Source organism: Anser brachyrhynchus (genome assembly GCF_964034855.1).
Source record: "Anser brachyrhynchus genome assembly, chromosome: 7".
Taxonomy (NCBI): domain Eukaryota; kingdom Metazoa; phylum Chordata; class Aves; order Anseriformes; family Anatidae; genus Anser; species Anser brachyrhynchus.
In genome coordinates, this window is record NC_137701.1 from 3,045,503 (window position 1) to 3,062,364 (window position 16,862).

The window sequence follows — 16,862 nt, forward strand, 5'->3', positions numbered from 1 at the left end:
TACTTCCATAGTCATTTTGTTTTACAAGTCCTTGTCTTTGCTGAAGCAAATAAGGTTTTTGACTGAAGAAGCCATTCTATTATACCCCTGTCCATGAAACTCTATTCCTAATTACCTAAGTAGATTTAAATGGGGGGGGGGGGGGGGGGGGAGACTTAGAATTTTTAAATGCTGAACACTAAAAAAATATCTTAGCTGTTTTCCTTCTCCAAACAGAGCTCGGCTGTGCCTAGAGCTTGGGCCTCAACAGACCATCTCTCCATAGTGTGGTAAGCTAATTGAACAAAGGTTAATTGGCTGACCAAACATCCCTTTGTTCTCTATTGTTCTTACATTATACAATAATGTAATTTCAGCATAATATGGTCTCTTCCTGCCACTTTTATTCCCCTGGATATTTCCTTTCTATATTTGATTTTACTTATTCTGTCTTCTAGGTGCAAAGAATTGATCCTGGCTACCATTAGAGCTTTTTTTGATCTCATCGATGAAAACACAAGACAGGTTTGTATATGTGACCCACTGTGTATTCCCCATGACACTTTCTTCTTCCCACACAGAATGCTTAATCAGGACAAATACCACCCTATTAGACAGGAAGCTCACTTTTGATTTTTCCGAGTCACGCTGAGAAAATTATTGCCTTTTTGCTATCAGTCACTGAAAAAGTCTCATGGCTTTGTGTTATTTGACCAACATGTCAGAAATAATTAGAAGTTAAGTCAATTTTTATTATTTATTAATAATGTTATTATTGCTTGGTGCTTTATAGTTGGTTTGTGGACTGTATTATTATTACATGATGCATTAGGTTTAGTTGACCTTGCACCATGATAAATTTTTCTAGCTGTGTAGCTTTGAATGGAATCTCATAGAGTGTGTTGGACTCACCTTGTATAAATAGTATACAAAGGGTGAAAAACTGATGGTTTATCTCAGACATAATACTTCTTAAACTTCCCCACGTATTGTCGTCATAGTGGCCAACAAGTATTTACAGTGTTCTTTTGTGAATAACACAAAAATAGACTGTAAATACAGTATTAGCGCAGGAAAAAGCTAATTTGTTTACCTCTGGTTACCATCATTTATTGCTTTTCTAAATAAATATCCTTCTGAAATGTTCGGCTGCAATACACTTGAATTGGAATCAAGGTCCAGAGGGTAGAAATATGCAAGAGCAGAGCCACAGACATAGAAGAGGAAGGCTTACAGGTGTTCTTTTTCAGTCTCTGTGGTGCCACACTGTGGTGCCATCACTTTAATATGGAATTTATAGGGACAAAAAGGAGGTACAGTTTTTCTGAAGTTGACTGACAGTGTGCTGGAGGGTAACACTTTGCAGAAATCAGTTGTATTGTCCACAATGTTGAAAAGCTGAAGAGGAGAGAAGAAAAAAAAAAGAAAGCAAAGCCCAGTGTACTCTTACAGCTATTTGTATTCTTGAAATATTAAGATAGGTGTAGTATGCTAGATTTATGAATAAAGACAAGTACATATAAATATTTTTAAACTCTGCCATGAGTATGTTGTTTTGGGAAGAATGTATGGGTGTCTATATAAAATATGTATTTTTTTAAATATATATAGAGAGTATAATTTCCTTGTGTTAAGAATAGATGAGGATACAATACTCCCAAAAGTTTTATTTATGCATAATAGCAAATGTTGACTTTCTCTGTATTGCTGTGATTGACTATTGATGGTACTTTATTTATTCAGATTATTATATTTAGTATAGAAACAGTGTATCATGTCTTCTAATAATTTATTTCCTCTCATTCCCAAAACTGTATTGCTACTGATCATGTCATGATTGTAAATCACACTAATTGGTAAAATAAAAATTGACAAGCTGTTTTGTTGGTAAAATAAAAATTGACCATCTGTTTTGTTTGTTTTTTTAAGATAACTGAGGATCCCAAGAAGAGAATGTCTGTACTGAATCACCACTTTGTGAGACACCCTGGAAAGATATTTGAGGAAAATCCTGAAGCTTTTACAGAACTTACAGGTGTGTAGCAGTTTTCTTTTGAACAAGATTCAGAGATACTCCTCGGTTAGAGTTGATCTTCTCACTAGCAAGCTTCTGAAATAAAATTTGTCCTTCTTCAGACATTGCTAAAATAATATATGGCTTTTTAGACCTACACTATCAACTTCTGTGTGGTTTCAGCACTAAATAGGTTAAAAGGGGTAGGGGCAAAAATGGCTATGTCATTTTTATAAGCCTTTGATTCTGGGGCACAAGTAAGAATGGTATTTACACCAAGGTGTCCAATAGACAATCTCAGAAATTGGGGATAGTTGGATGCCAAAAATACTGTCTAGTCTACACTTGCATCCCATTCTTGCTAGAGTGTTAGGGTTGAGTGATTAGGCGTTGGAATGGGTTGCCCAGGGAGGTGGTGGAGTCACTGTCCCTGGGGGCGTTTAAGGAAAGGTTGCACCAGATGATCTTGGAGGTCTTTTCCAACCTTAAAGATTCTGTGATTCTGGGTATTGTAGAGCCACTGTGTTAGTTTTGTGCTATTTAAGGAAATCCTGAACATTCAGGGCTGCTTCATCAATTTAGTGATGTGACAGGGTAAAATGGACCACCTACTAATGGTTTCCTTGTCTCTGCAAAGCATGCATAGATAAAAGATAAAAAAAATCTTGGGCACAAGGATTCTTGGGAACTAAACAGATGTTTCATAAGCCACAGCTGTATTGCTAGTTCTGCTGAAGTGGACTGAACTGAGGAAAACCATTTTATTTCAGAAATTTTCTTAATGTAAACTATTGCAGAACTTCTAAGATAGCTTGAACTTTGGTGTCCAGTTTTGGCCTCCCTGGTATAAGGGGACATTTAGGCATTGACATGCTAGAATGAGCCCAGTAGAGGACCACCAAAATGTTTAGCTTCTGGGGTGTAAGACACGGGGAGAGGGAGGCTAAGTGAACAGTGTTTGTTCCCTCTAAACAGAATGTTAAGGGGGGGATTTATTGCTGTCTTCATCTACCTAGTGAAAGATTAGACTATTCTTGGAAGTGCAAAGTGTTTGCATCTTCCTATTTCTGGCACACTCGTAACACTTAAAATTCATGAGAGAAATTTAGCTTATTCTAGTTACACAAAAGAAAAATATTAACCTTCTTGCATAACAATTTGCAGTATTTACATATCCGATCTGTTCATTATTCTGTCTTATTTTCTTTCTGCAGACATATCTTTAAACTCCTACTGTTTTCTTTATGTGACATTCAGCTCATCACTGACTTGCTTTTACACAAGTTTCTGTACTAGTTTTCTTAAAAGGCCGAGAGAAACAAAGACTCGGGGTGTTTCTAATGTTGCATTAGATTTAATATGTCACCCTGTAATTACATTTTGTGTTGTTCATTTTCTTATTTATTTTTTTTCCTTGAGAGCTTTGTACTAAAATCTCTTTTTGCGGTTAATATATAGTAATTGGATCCTAGGGTTTAGCTACTTCCTGAGTAACTGATAATGATTGTTGCATGTCATTCTAAGCAGCAGCAAGCTTGTGTATTGACTAAAGTGTGTAAGGTTTTGAGCCGTTTACAGATAAGATATAACATCTAGGCAATAAGAAAGTATGAGATTTTGGAGATTATTTCCTTCAGTGTCGCATATAAAAACATGTTTGTTTTTAGGAGATTTCATGTGGATTGAAGTCAAAACTTCAAAATGGACTTACTCTGTTTACAATGTAAGTAATGTTTTTCTTTACTGTGTTTCTTGTTTATCTTTTTTTTAGTAATGAACATTTTCTTTTCCCTTTGAAGGATTCAGATGGAAAATATTTCGTGTTTCCTCTTGCAAGCCACAGAAAATCATACAGTCATGTTTACTGTGAAAACAGTATGTTGGTGAGAAAATACTTTTTTCATGTCTCAAGTTTATAAACAAACTTGTTTGGTTTTAATTTGGATATGTTGTGATTTTAAGACAATTTAATGAATAATAGTAGAAATTAATGACATCCACTTACATTCACAGCCTAATACGTTGTGTCAGATGTACTTCTTGTTTAAGCATGTCGTGCTTAGTGTTCAAGGTCTGAAACCTTCAATGCCACCTGAACTTCTGAAACCTGAATGTTTTATTTTTGGCTCTCTTACAGTTAGCCACAGATTGCTTTCTCCTTTAATTTAGTGCAGCTGTACTGATGGCGTTGAATGAAGAAGTTATTTTCAGTGCTGCCAGGGTTTAGCTGTACTTAGAATTCAGGAACACTGCTTATAGGTTTGCTTTCCTGTAATAAAATTTAAGTGAGCCAGAAAGTCTACAGAGATCTTCAGCTAAGCAGTGGACGTGAATGGGAGCCAGCTGAGAAAACAGCACCTTCTCAGCTGTCTCCTTTGTTGCGAAGAGTGGTGATAGTATGCCCTGTATTTTTAGTTCCACATGTATAATTTCAGCTAAAATGTTTTTGAAATTGTTTTTAAAATACTTTTTGAATGGAAGAAATGTAATCTCTTGGCAAACTGGAGATGGATAAATATACTTTTCAGTATTAAATGAGTAGTGGAAGATGTCCCTGCCCATGGCAAGGGGGTTGGAACTAGATGATCTTTAAGGTCCCTTCCCAGCCAAACCATTCTGAGATTCTGGGTTGATTTTAGATTAGTGGCAAGGAAATGGAGATGCTTTCCTGTACAATTCTGCTTACCCCTCTTACCTCAAAAGGAGAGGTTCAGACTACCATTGTGGGGAAAAAAAGTATATATCGTCAGTGCTTCTGTAATTGTGTTTCCCAGAAGCAGCTTCAAAATTTATGAATTTGTTGTGAACTTAGTTGCCCTTGAATGGGGCAGTTTTTGCCTTCATTTATGTATTAATGACAGGACTGGTACTGTTTGAGGAGGAGGAGGTACAGAATACTTATATTCTCTAGTGTTGAGAGTTAAGGGGAAAACAGTAGGACAGTCAAAATCTGAAGTATTTCTTAACTACTCAGGATAGGAGCTTGAGACATTAATTTTAGATAGAAAAGAATAAACTTGAATAAAACTGAACTTTATATCGTGTAAGGCAGATACTTCTCTTTTTTGAAGAGAAATAATGAAAGTTTGCTTGCCAAACCTTGTATTATTTTTTTTTAGAAAAATGTGCCAATTCATATCTAGAAAAGATGACAAATTAAACTTATTTAAAATGATTCTGGAAAAAAACCCACACCTTTAATGATCATGTTTTATCTTTCCTTGTAATTCTAATTGCAAGATTATGATATCAGACTCTTTAATGGAGGATATCATGTCAAATTCCATTAACACGGAAGTCTGATTTTGCTGTGAAATGTTAAAAAAAAAAAAAAAGTTAATAGTTTCATTATAAACTACAGAAGGAATTTGAGAGAAACTGTTTTTATCATCATCCTTGCTTTTACACTTCAGCAAATAATATTCTTAAGAGAGTTTGGTTATTATAGTGATAGTGGCTGCAGACACATTTAATGGAAAATGAGATGAAGATGAAAATTCGTTCCTCTCTTTAGTAAGTTAATTGCACCAGGTTCTGCTATTAAAGTATTCTAGAACAATTGCTCATATTTGGTGAACTGAAACTGTTAGCATGTAAAAATTTTGGAGATGATTATCAGTATCAACTCATGCATTGTTTGGAGTAAAGAATTACTAGTAATGTATTTATAAATTCACAAATCAGTAATGTACTTTTGATGGTATTGACATTACAGGACACAAGTAGCTGGATTTATGGCTGTATGGACAGCAATTCTTCAATGTGGTGAGTATGCATAGTTCCTGTTTTTTTATTTAAGTAGATCTTGTATAACTGTATTTGAGTTTTTAAGCATATAAAATATCCTTCTTAGGAAGGGGTTGGGAAGAAAAAATAGAATTCCTACTCCTGCTGTGAATAATTTATGCCTTCTGTATCATCAATAAACAGGAAAAAATATACTTTCCAAAATTGCTACATGAATGCAGAATAAATTTTGTGAAGTTTATTTTTCTTTAAGCTGTATTTTTGACCTTCATAGCAGTAAAAAAAACATGCTCCTTTTGCTCTCTTGTGGACACTGCATTCTGCATTGGAACCCTGAATTGTATGGTTTGTAGCATCTTTTTAGAATCCTATGACAAAGACATAAAATGTTACTTGAAGCCCTCAGAAAGTGAATTGAAGCATCTTTTTTATTTTTTTTTTCGCATTCCAGAATTGCTGTTACCATATGAGAATATTTAGAAGTGTGGGTGATCAAGTGATTATTTGAATCAGGTCATTACAATCATTACAAAAAAGATCTAAAGTAACTGTTTTTAACACTGGCTTAATTTACTTCCTCAGAGTCAGCTCAACATAAATTCAATCTACCCTTTAGATTAGGGAAAATTCCCAGGTGGATTTGAGCTAGTGTAGTATTTATTTCTTTGGGATCTGTGCTGAGGCATATAGCCACAGTGTCTTGCATCCAGTCAGATGTTACAATTATTTTTTCCTGATCCAAGGAGCAGCTGGCTGTTACTGTTCTGTGTAACCTTTGATTGGCATCAAATGGAGGTTAGCCTAGTGCAGGACTGCTAGCTAAAACCTAGCCTAATAAAATCCATAGCAAAAACACTATTATCATGAGGTCCTGTAACACTATTTAGAGAACAAAATGTATCCTGCTATTCTAAAAATCATATTTTATAGTAATTGAATGAATGTCTTGCTGTTCGATGTGAAACTTAATGCAAATACACACCAGTTTTGAGCTGCTGCAAGGTCTGCAATTCTTGTTTTATGTGGTATGTTTTGGATGTTCCCATAGGAACAATGGACACATTTGATATTTAACAGATGTTAATAAAACTGTGTGTTAATTCAATGCCAGTGCTGTCTTGGCTCATTAAGAGTTTCATTCTTTTGGAAGATGTGTATCTAGTAACTGCTGATTGTTGTGTATTACAAAATTAGAGCTTCATTTAATTTCTTTATGCAAAAACAAGATTTGCAGTATCTGAAATTATTATAGTTTAATAAATGTCTGTAGTAGCTGACTGTAGTAGACCCAAACTTGTTCGCAATTCATAATTATGTATGTTTAGGTAGAGAGGGATAAAAGCTGGTCCGCTGTCATAATCTAGTGCTTGGATAATGAAATGTTTATCCTTTTAATGTGCATGGATTTTTACAGTCTGGAAGCTACTGATTTATCCTGGAGAGCTGAGTTGCTTCCAACCATCAAGGTATGTGTGGTACCTACCTCATAGCAGGGAGAGGTGCTTGGTGGGGTTGTGTGTTGTGGGAGAAGGATCTGTTCTGTTTGCAGCATGGAACATGCAATTGTATTCCAGAGGAAGGGGTACAAGAGGTGGACATCTGGGAACTGGCAAGCTAAGGGGTATGTTTAGTAATGGCTTTTTCTCTTTTATTTTTTTCTATTTTTTTTTAAGGTTGTAATACTGAAACTTCAGGATTATCCTTCTTTGTCCCACATTGTCATTCTTGTACCACCCACGGTCGGCAATAAGGTAAAAAGATGAAACATGGACATTGCTTGTTCAGAGTGTTCGTAGCTTTCAGGTGCTATGATGGAAGTTAAAGGGTTATGTGCTAAGTTGCTTTGACAAATTGTCAAACTCTTGGTTTGACAAACAGAGAACAAGCGATAGACTTAGAATGGGATGGAAATTAATTTTCAAGTGAACTAAATATATATTAGAGATGGTGCAACTCATATTTGCTGCATACGTCTCTTTGCTCTTACATAATTAAACTTCAGGGGACAAACTAGAGCTTCTTTCTGCTTAGAAAACTGTATCCAGAATTTGGACAAATCATGCTCCTTTGCAACATCACACCTCCCACCCCACCTCACCCCTGACCAAAACAAACAAACAAACAAAAAAAAAAACAGCAACAACAGAAACACTGAGATGCACCTGAGGTGGAGGGATGTGAACTGGATTCTGGTCATTCTCAGCCTTTTGAAGGCTGTTGCAAATGGCTGCAAACCTGAGTAACCTGCAAGCTGTGCTTAAGGTACCCAGACTTCTACTGCTGTATACAAGAATAAACTAACTGCCAGTCCCTGACAGTCGGGGGGGGAGGGTGGAGAAGTGACATTTCAGTATTTGTGTCCTGTATTCTGCTGGTGCCTGTGAATAGGACTTGGCTAGAGCAAAGCCTTCAGTCTTGTGTTCAGTTTAGATCTGTATTTAATGTTCTGAAATGCAGTTTGCTTTGGACTGTGAATTCTTCAAAGAGGATTCCAGAACAGTACAGCTTCCTGTAACGAATCTTTTTTCCTTTGGTAAGTATATCATATTAATATTGGGAAAAAAAATGGAAAACTAATGTTAACTAACACCTTAGATAATAAATTTGCCTAAAACTTCCAATGTTCGGGTTTTTTTTGGAGGTGGGGTTGTTTTCACTAAAGTTGACCCTACTCTTGCTAGTAACAAACAAATAAGAAATGTGATTTTTTTTTTTTGACTAACAGATATAGTGGATATAAATCACCTGGGGAAAAAAATAATCTGAAGATGTACTGAGTTCTCAAATCATTTTATCTAATATTTTAAAATAATGCATCCTTTGCAGGCCTTTCTTCAAGCAAAATTCTATTAAATTCAACTGGCTTACTTTACAACGTTCAGCTCCAGCACTTTAAGCAAGTAAGAATACTACTTAATTTTTTTAGGCTAATGTAACAGCTATTTGGAGTCTAAGTAATTTTTATATGTTTTAGGTATATCAAGCTTTCAGAATACATATAGAGAGCCACTGCCAGTCACCCAAAGGTAAATATGTGTGTTCTAAAGTATATATTTATAACCTTGTTTTAAACCTTCTTGAAAATTCTCAAGACTAAAACTTGTGGAACCAAAAGTCCTTTCAGGCAATGGGGTTTATGCAGTATTATTATAATGTGTTCAAATATCTGTGCTAATATTTCTCATTTTCTACTTTAAGAAGCTCAAAGAAAACGAGGAACTAGTCTCATATGTTTGTTTTATTGCTTCTCAGAAAGGAAAGTTGAATTTTACACAGGATTCTGCATTACATTGGAAGTGTTTCTCAAGAATAGTATATTTGACTAGGATTTTTATTTGCTAATTATGGCACTCAAATCTGAGTGTTGAGCTACATGAACTCAAACAGAAGAGGATGCTAAAGGGCTTGGTTTCAAGAAAAAAAAGTGATAGATTTACTAGCTTGAGGTAATAGCTTGCAATTGAAAACCCGAAATTTTCTCATAACTGTACTGCCTTTAAATGTTGGTGTCTTGCTGTCTTGGTCTGTAACAGCATGTGTTAAAAGTTATTTTTGTTCAGTGTTAACTGCACTGAAATCTTAATTGCAATGTAACTGCAAGCACAGTGTTTCTGTACAATGATCTCTAGGCCACCTTTTGTTTTGTTTGTGTTTTTAAGTGTCTTATGGTGAAATTATAGCAGGTCAAATGTTATAGGCAGAAGTAAAAAAGTTGTACTAGTAAGCAGTATGTACATGTGTGGTTTTGAAGAAATGGTACATAGCATATGTTTTGCCTATATACAGTGGGACTATTGAATTTGCTTCATTTAGTTTTTGCAGACAGTTGCTATATCTTGTTCTTAAAGAATTTTGTATTTTTGATTATCTTCCTTTTCAGAAAAAACTAGTGTTTACAGACTTCATATACCTTGGTCACATGAAGACTCAGTAACTGTAGCTAAGTAAGGACTTTAACAGTTATAATTTATTTCTTGATATGTTCTTGAAAAGAGTTTGCATGCTGTCATGGGCATATTTCTGATATGAAACAAATTATCCAGTCTCGGTTGCATCTTTCCTTCATTTACATTTCTGTCCTCATTGACAAAGAAGTTGTTTTGTTTTTTCTTCTAAATAAGTGTATCTACTAATAGATCTACTAGTTGCTTGTTTGATAGTTCTTGCTAATATTTTGGAAATGGAAATAAGATTTCTCGGTCTGAAATTCTCAGCATAATCTTTGACCCCCTCGTGACTGGGGAATAGAGCTTGCATGGGGTACTTGTTTCTTCCTGTAATCCAGGGTTTTGATCACACACCAGCCCTAAGCTGCTTGACAAAAGCAAATGCTGTGCCTTGAAACGTGTGTCACTCATGACTCACAGTTGAACAACCTGATTGAACTTCAGATTTTTTCCTGTATTTTCTACTCCAACAACTTAATGCTTGCAGGAGGCTGAATTTTATTCTTCAGAATCCATCCTATCCAGTCTCTTCACAGAGCGTATTTACATGTTTTATGAGGGAGTGCATATGCTAATGCTAAACTTGTCTGTTTTCATTAATTCAATGCCCCTGAGATAGTCTAGAGTACAGTGGGTTCAGAACGTTACGTAGCTCTTGGATGGCTGAATGGGGCTTTGAGCAACCTGGCTTAGTGTGAGGTGTCCCTGTGCATGTAAGGGGGGTTGCAACTAGATGATTTGAAGGTCCCTTTCAATCCAAACCATTCTATGATTCTTTGTGATAGAATAAACAAGTTCATTATACTATTTGGCTCACAGCCTGTGGGTGACACTTGATGTGTTAGTTATGCTTTATGCATACTTGCTGAAGACTAAAGCATGTTGGACACTTTTTTTTTTTTTTTTGATTATGAGGAAAACAATTACCAATTAAGTTGCTCTTTCAGAGTTCCATCTTCTAGTGAGATTTCTGCAAAATTGCATGTTGCTCAGCCTGGAAATGACAGCAGGGTTCCAGTACTAAACATTTACTCTTCCTCAGACTGTCAGTATGAAGTGAGTAACAAACATTTATTTTACACTTAGTTTGCATTGCTGTATAATTTTCTTGCTTAATTCAATCTTTCAAATCATGTAGCAAAATAAATACTAAGCAAATCTGAAATTGAGCTGTTTGGCCTTTTCGTAAATATAGCACGTGTTACAAGTGTTTTTAAAAGTTTAGAGAACTAGTGGAAGTTGGACTTACATTTAAGCAAAACTTTATATGTTTTTAAGAAAAGTAGTTGGATGTAAGCTGTTGTGCATTTTAACTACAGGATTGCTGTATTCTAATACTTAAATTGGCTTCTTGAAAGTATTTTTATTTGCTTGCTATTGTGCAAAATAACATTCAATAAAATATTAATTTTTATGCAGGTAATTCTGAAGACATCGTTTTTACAAATTCTTGGGCAAGTAAGAAATCTTCTAATACTAGATTTTGTTTTTTGTATCAGTCCCTATACAAGTTATTCCTTCCTGCCACCCCTACTATGGCATATCAAATCCCTTCTTGATGCCAAGAGAAGCATTATTCAACAACCAGTTAAAAACTTGTTACTTGGTAAGGCATCCCATCCCATACCTTGCCAGGCATCCATTTTCAGAATAGAAAAGCATTCTAGCTTTAAAGAGCTGGTGTAAATGTTGAGCATTTTGCTTTGTAGTTATCCCAGTATCTATAGAGGTATGACACTGTAGGTCATTTTCACTTTCTTGCCTGGAAAGTCAATACTGTTAAAACTTTAAAAGAACATTTGGCATCAACTGCAAGGTTTGCGGGGGAAGGGGGGGAAGATCTATATGTCCATTTTAAATATTTTTTCTTTCTTTATCAATGAAGAATACTTTTCTACGTTGGCATAAAAATAGACTAGCCATCTGCAGTTTTCTGATTCTAAAAAGTAATGTAATTCCCAAGCATGGATGTATGGTGCTGAAATATTATTGGCAAGTTTCTTTATTTGAATACGTGCATTTCTATCAAGGATTTCTCATCTTGTTACCATTTGAAAAGAGATTCTGTAATATCTGTATATAGGTGGATATCACTTCATGACTTGGCACAGTGGAAGCCAAGTGAAATATACAAGAAATTAAGTCTGAAAAATCTTTGCCAAAAGGGTACTTAAGTATATACAAGTTTTGCTTCAAAAGTGGCCTTTTGCTTTTAGGGTTTGTTTATATATTGTACTGAAACACCACTAACATGCTATTGTATTCTTTTCACGTTTGTCTTGACTGAAAAAAAAAAAAGCTTTCATTTATAATTTAGTCATTTATTAAAACACGTTTGAGTTGCCATTTATGAGAGATCCAAATATTTTCTGTATGTAATACTAATTGCTAATACTGGTTATCAAATACTCATCCATGAAAATGAAAATGTATTTTCATCTTTTAGGAAAGATTTTCTAGTCACATTTTCATGCTGGTTTTGTGATAATCTTTTGTATATGTTTGCAAGTTATTCTTATATCCTGTCTTTCAGATAATAAGGTTCCATGCTGGTGCTCTTCCTGTCTATGTTGTTTCTAATATTCTCCTTACCTATGGAGGACAACTGAACACATTGATATCAACAGGTAGCTTTCTAGAAAAATATTTTTTCCAGTGTTTTTATAGAAATTACTTATCCAATTTACTGTTGAAAGGCTAGCTAGTTGGTGTGATTTTTTTTCTAAGCTAAGTATCATTGAAGCTAAGTATCATTGAACTTGGGCGAATTTTCTATGCTCTTCAGCTTCCATTTTTGTTTGCTAGTAGTTCTCCAAGGTTGTGTGCTAGCAGAATATTTCCTTTTTTTTACTCTGTGGTTGGTGTGTTGCATGGAATTTTAATATTAATAGAAATTACTTAAAAACACTTGTGAAAGTTTAAAACATACTGTTATTATGCACAGAACACCTCAATCTTGCATAAAGATGAGATTTGACTGTTACAAGTGACTTAAGACAAATAGCATTTTCATTTAAATTCAGGTTTGTATTTGTAGCAAACTCTAATTGCTCTAGAAGTTCTTGTGTCAAATCACCTGGATATGAATGATCCAGTGAATAAGGCCCTTGATGATCATAGAATTACAGGGTTATTTAGGTTGAAAAAGACCCTTAAGATTATGAAGTCCAACCATGATGGAGTGTGCTGACTTAGTGTTGTCATAAGACGTGGTTATCTTGTTTTAAAGTGAACTTTCAAAACTTTGACTGAATTTACTTTTTGTTGTGGATAATCTTTGTTAAAGTTCACGACAAAATAATAATTATAGGTACTTTCTGTTCTTGATTCTAGGCCAGTGTTCAGAATTTTCCCTTGAACTAGTTAGAACAGCTAAACCCTACAAAGTAGAACCTATTATAAGCATTGTTGTGTTTCTGCAGGGGTAAGTTTGCATAATTTATTTATTTAAAGCGGTTTCTAAAACAGAAGTTTCAGAATTCTGAAACTTGGTTTGGTGGGAGGATTATTATTCTGTGTTCGTTGTGAACACCTGACATTTTCTTTGAAAGGATGTAGTAAGAGTTGATATGTCTTACCGTAATGGCAAGTCAAAGTCTTAAGTAACACTGCTTTCATGTTTTTGGCAGGTTTAACTGGTTTAGAGAGATACGGGATTCACTCTCGCTGCCAGAGGTGGATGCTGCTGTACTGAGTAGTCAGGACGTATGGTTCCCCCTTGTGTCCCTGATTCTATTTCTTTTAGGGACAGGCATTGCCTACTGGAGTGGAGTATTTTTCTCTGCATCTCTGAGACTCTTCTCTACATTATGGTTAATTCTGATTAGGTAAAACAACTTTATGTTCTATAATTATGCTTCTTTTGATGACTGCAACATTCATTTTGTTGGCTTCAGCATGAATGGTTGGGTAAATGAAATTCTGCAGTACAGTTCATACTTGATTTTAGACATCTGAGTTTGTTGGTGTTAAATATTAATGAAATATCAGAATAGCCTTATATTCCTTGTTTAACATCTCCAGAAGGGAACTTAAATGGCATCTTTCCTTCATCAGCTGCAATAAAAGTTTACAGTTTGCTTTTGAGGAATGCTTGTTGGAGGAAAGAACACAACTGAACTATTTCCTTTTCAGCAGCTGATGAATTTTACAGATGGTGTCTAAGAATACTGGAATGTTTTTGTATGTACAGATGAGTAGTGAGATAAGAAAGGGGGATTAAAAAAAAAGGGAATGGAAACTAAAAAGTTTTTGAAAGAGTAAATTTGAAATTGGATAATATACTTAGCTAATTTGGTGATTTCACTGTTCTCACACTGATGAAAGTCCTCATCTAGATTTCAGCCAATAGAAAACTAATTCGGTCTGTCTCCAGAAAATTAGTTGGGATGCTCTTTGCTCAGAAAATATCTACCAAATGAACTTTTTCTTTATCACTAGTACTTCTGGTCTTATTCTATCAAATAATACGTGTGGTGTGAGCTATTTTTTCTCAGCCATCTTATTCATCAATAATAGTGAATGCTAAGACATTTAGTTATAAGTGATGAAGTGAGCAACTTCTAAGTTTTGAAATTACTCATACTAAATTTAAGCTTTTTAGCTCAATTTGTACTCTCCCCTGAGAATGTATTGAGCAGAGGCAGGAAAATTAGATTTTGTGTTTTGTGCCTGTAAGTCAGATCGTTCTTTGTAATGAATTTTAATACCTTACACAGGTTCTGATCCAGTCCTGAATTTCTTGAAGAAAAAAAATATATATATATAATATATAATATTATATATAATAATATAAAATATTTATATAATAATATAATATATAATAAATATTTATATATATATATATATATATATCTAAAGTATATGGGATTCGCTTGGCTTTTGCTCAGTCTTCTGAAAAGATCTGATATAGCCAGCAGCAAAGAACTTGTCACTAGCTGCCTGTGGAGTTCCTTGTTCCTGCCAAGTACCCTTCTCCTTGTGGTTATTTTCAAAATTTGTTGTGAAGGCTTTTAAAATTTTCCAAATAACGCTTTTTCCCATTTTCACTGTCTTAACATCGGAATGTTCAGTGAAATTCCGAGAGGTTACGGACTTTCACCTTTCCATTGCATTTCCTCACCACCTTGTTCCCTTGATTTTCGTATCTTCTCAGCTCATCTTTGTCATTTCAGATTCATACTTGTCTCTTAGTCATTTCAGCTGGAATCCAGAGACTTAAAATAAAATTTTCTGTCTCTCTGAAACTGTGAGCAAGCAGAAACCCCTGTTTGGGAAGAATGTCACAAAATGAGTCTTGCAGACTCGTTGTATGCTGCTGTGCTATCACTGATCGCTGCTGTGCTATCACTGATCTCTGCAGTGTAGTAACGTTTGTAGTAGGAGTCACTCTGCAGTACAACTGTGCAGTTGTAAGAATATGGTTCTGGTTCTCTTGGGCTCCACAGAAGAGCTTACTGACTGATGCATATCTGGAGATAGCATAATCTAATGCTTTATGTTCCTCAATGTATCCTTTACGTTCCCCAAATGAAGTAAAAATAATGTCTTAGTTAGAGACTAATAACAACTAATAATGTATTGGTTACAGACATACAGGAAGGTGTGAGATGGTTTTGTTTGATAAATTTATTTGCAAAGTAGCTTACATAGCAGTTAGTGTCCATATTAAAATTCATCGAACTTTATTTTTCTGGTGTTTAATCAATATTCAGGACCAATGTATTATTCGAGTCATTCATGAAACAATTATTCTTTGATATCTGGTAACAACATGAAAACTACAAAGTATAACATTAGGGTTATTTTTGTTTGTTTGCTTTTTAAGACCTACCGTGCTTCAAAAAGATAACAAGTTGTTTACATACAGAAGACTCTGTGTGATGGGGTCTCTTGCTTTGGTTAGCTGGACCACTTGTGGTGCACTGGCTGTATTCATTATCTATCTTCAATACTTGTTTAAGGTACTGAAAATCTAAGCATTCCAGATATGTACATAATGTCAACATTTCATCTGCTTTGATCTAACCCAGTGTTAAAAGCAAAAATACAGGTTACCATTTTTCATACTTTAAAGAAATGTTGTTATTCGCATACTTGAAATAGGTCTTTTTTGAACTCATCAGACTTTCGATCTCGCACTGTTTAGAATTATTTTGTTGCTTTGATTATACTTTTTTCAAAGGAATGTATGGTCCTATACGCCTGCTACAATAATTTGTATAGTTGCACTTTTTTCTTATGAATGTCATGTTATAAAATCAAATGGCTCCCTTGAACAGATGCTGTAGCGAAAGAAGATCCTTGAATGTTCTGTAGAATACTTTTTTATTTTAAAGACTTCACAAATCCTTATGAAGTAAAAGGAAGGAAAATGGACAAATTGTAGAATTAGGACAGTCTTTATTGTATGTCTAATTTGATCCCTTGGCTAGTGCCACAAGGATCCATATTTAGTCCCTGCTATTCAGTTTCCATGGTCTTCTTTGCATCAGAGCATCTAACTCATCTAACTTAGATATCTGATTCACCCGATGGTTATATAGCTGCTAAAACAGCTACTATACTTAGTTACTAGGGAAGCTTTGGGAGCATGCATCTGGGAGTTAAGGGTACAAAGTGGAGCAGCCTGCAGGTGGTCTGAAGAAGGTATGTGGCAGAAGAAAGCACGGCCTGAAGAACAGGGCTCTCTTTCAACTCCCTGTGACATACAGTTACCCTGTGAAGGACATTTCCATGCTGACACTGCTTCCACTTCTGCAGTAAATTTCTGACATGGGACTTCTCCTGTGTGGCCTGATGTGTGTTTTTACAGAAGGGAAGTAAAACTGAATTATCAAGAGGAAGAGGAAGTAAGGAATATGCAGATTTTCCACTGGTATTCCTTTTCTATCACAGTGGAAGCAGACCAGCTCAACTTCTCCCTCTGTGCTTGGAAACCCTTCCTTAAGAGAGCACTTTGGATGTTGCTGATTAGAAGGGAGTTCTTGAATTGCAGCTCCATTGGGGCCCTAGAATTACCAATCTATAAAAAAGGACAAAAAATAATTAGCCCAAGATTCTTGTATACTGCAGCTATCATGTGAAGCAACATTAGTTAAAAAGCCAAATGGTCTGTCTTACAGGTAATACAACTACATGTGAATGTAAGAGCAGAAAAAAACACGCTAAATGGG

The 16,862-nt window shown here is 35.1% G+C and overlaps 1 protein-coding gene across 1 annotated transcript in view; it reads left to right on the top strand.

The window, feature by feature from the left end:
* PGAP1 (post-GPI attachment to proteins inositol deacylase 1) overlaps nucleotides 1-16,862 on the top strand; it is a 34,212-nt gene that overhangs the window by 10,346 nt on the left and 7,004 nt on the right. The window contains exons 6-24 of the mRNA XM_080599916.1: nucleotides 217-269; nucleotides 438-504; nucleotides 1,909-2,014; nucleotides 3,661-3,716; nucleotides 3,793-3,876; nucleotides 5,709-5,758; nucleotides 7,155-7,206; nucleotides 7,414-7,491; nucleotides 8,198-8,273; nucleotides 8,567-8,640; nucleotides 8,715-8,766; nucleotides 9,621-9,684; nucleotides 10,635-10,743; nucleotides 11,107-11,145; nucleotides 12,221-12,314; nucleotides 13,021-13,111; nucleotides 13,317-13,514; nucleotides 15,515-15,650; nucleotides 16,812-16,862. Coding sequence (XP_080456042.1) covers nucleotides 217-269; nucleotides 438-504; nucleotides 1,909-2,014; nucleotides 3,661-3,716; nucleotides 3,793-3,876; nucleotides 5,709-5,758; nucleotides 7,155-7,206; nucleotides 7,414-7,491; nucleotides 8,198-8,273; nucleotides 8,567-8,640; nucleotides 8,715-8,766; nucleotides 9,621-9,684; nucleotides 10,635-10,743; nucleotides 11,107-11,145; nucleotides 12,221-12,314; nucleotides 13,021-13,111; nucleotides 13,317-13,514; nucleotides 15,515-15,650; nucleotides 16,812-16,862 — 1,530 coding nt within the window. The remainder of the gene's footprint in view (nucleotides 1-216; nucleotides 270-437; nucleotides 505-1,908; nucleotides 2,015-3,660; nucleotides 3,717-3,792; nucleotides 3,877-5,708; nucleotides 5,759-7,154; nucleotides 7,207-7,413; nucleotides 7,492-8,197; nucleotides 8,274-8,566; nucleotides 8,641-8,714; nucleotides 8,767-9,620; nucleotides 9,685-10,634; nucleotides 10,744-11,106; nucleotides 11,146-12,220; nucleotides 12,315-13,020; nucleotides 13,112-13,316; nucleotides 13,515-15,514; nucleotides 15,651-16,811) is intronic.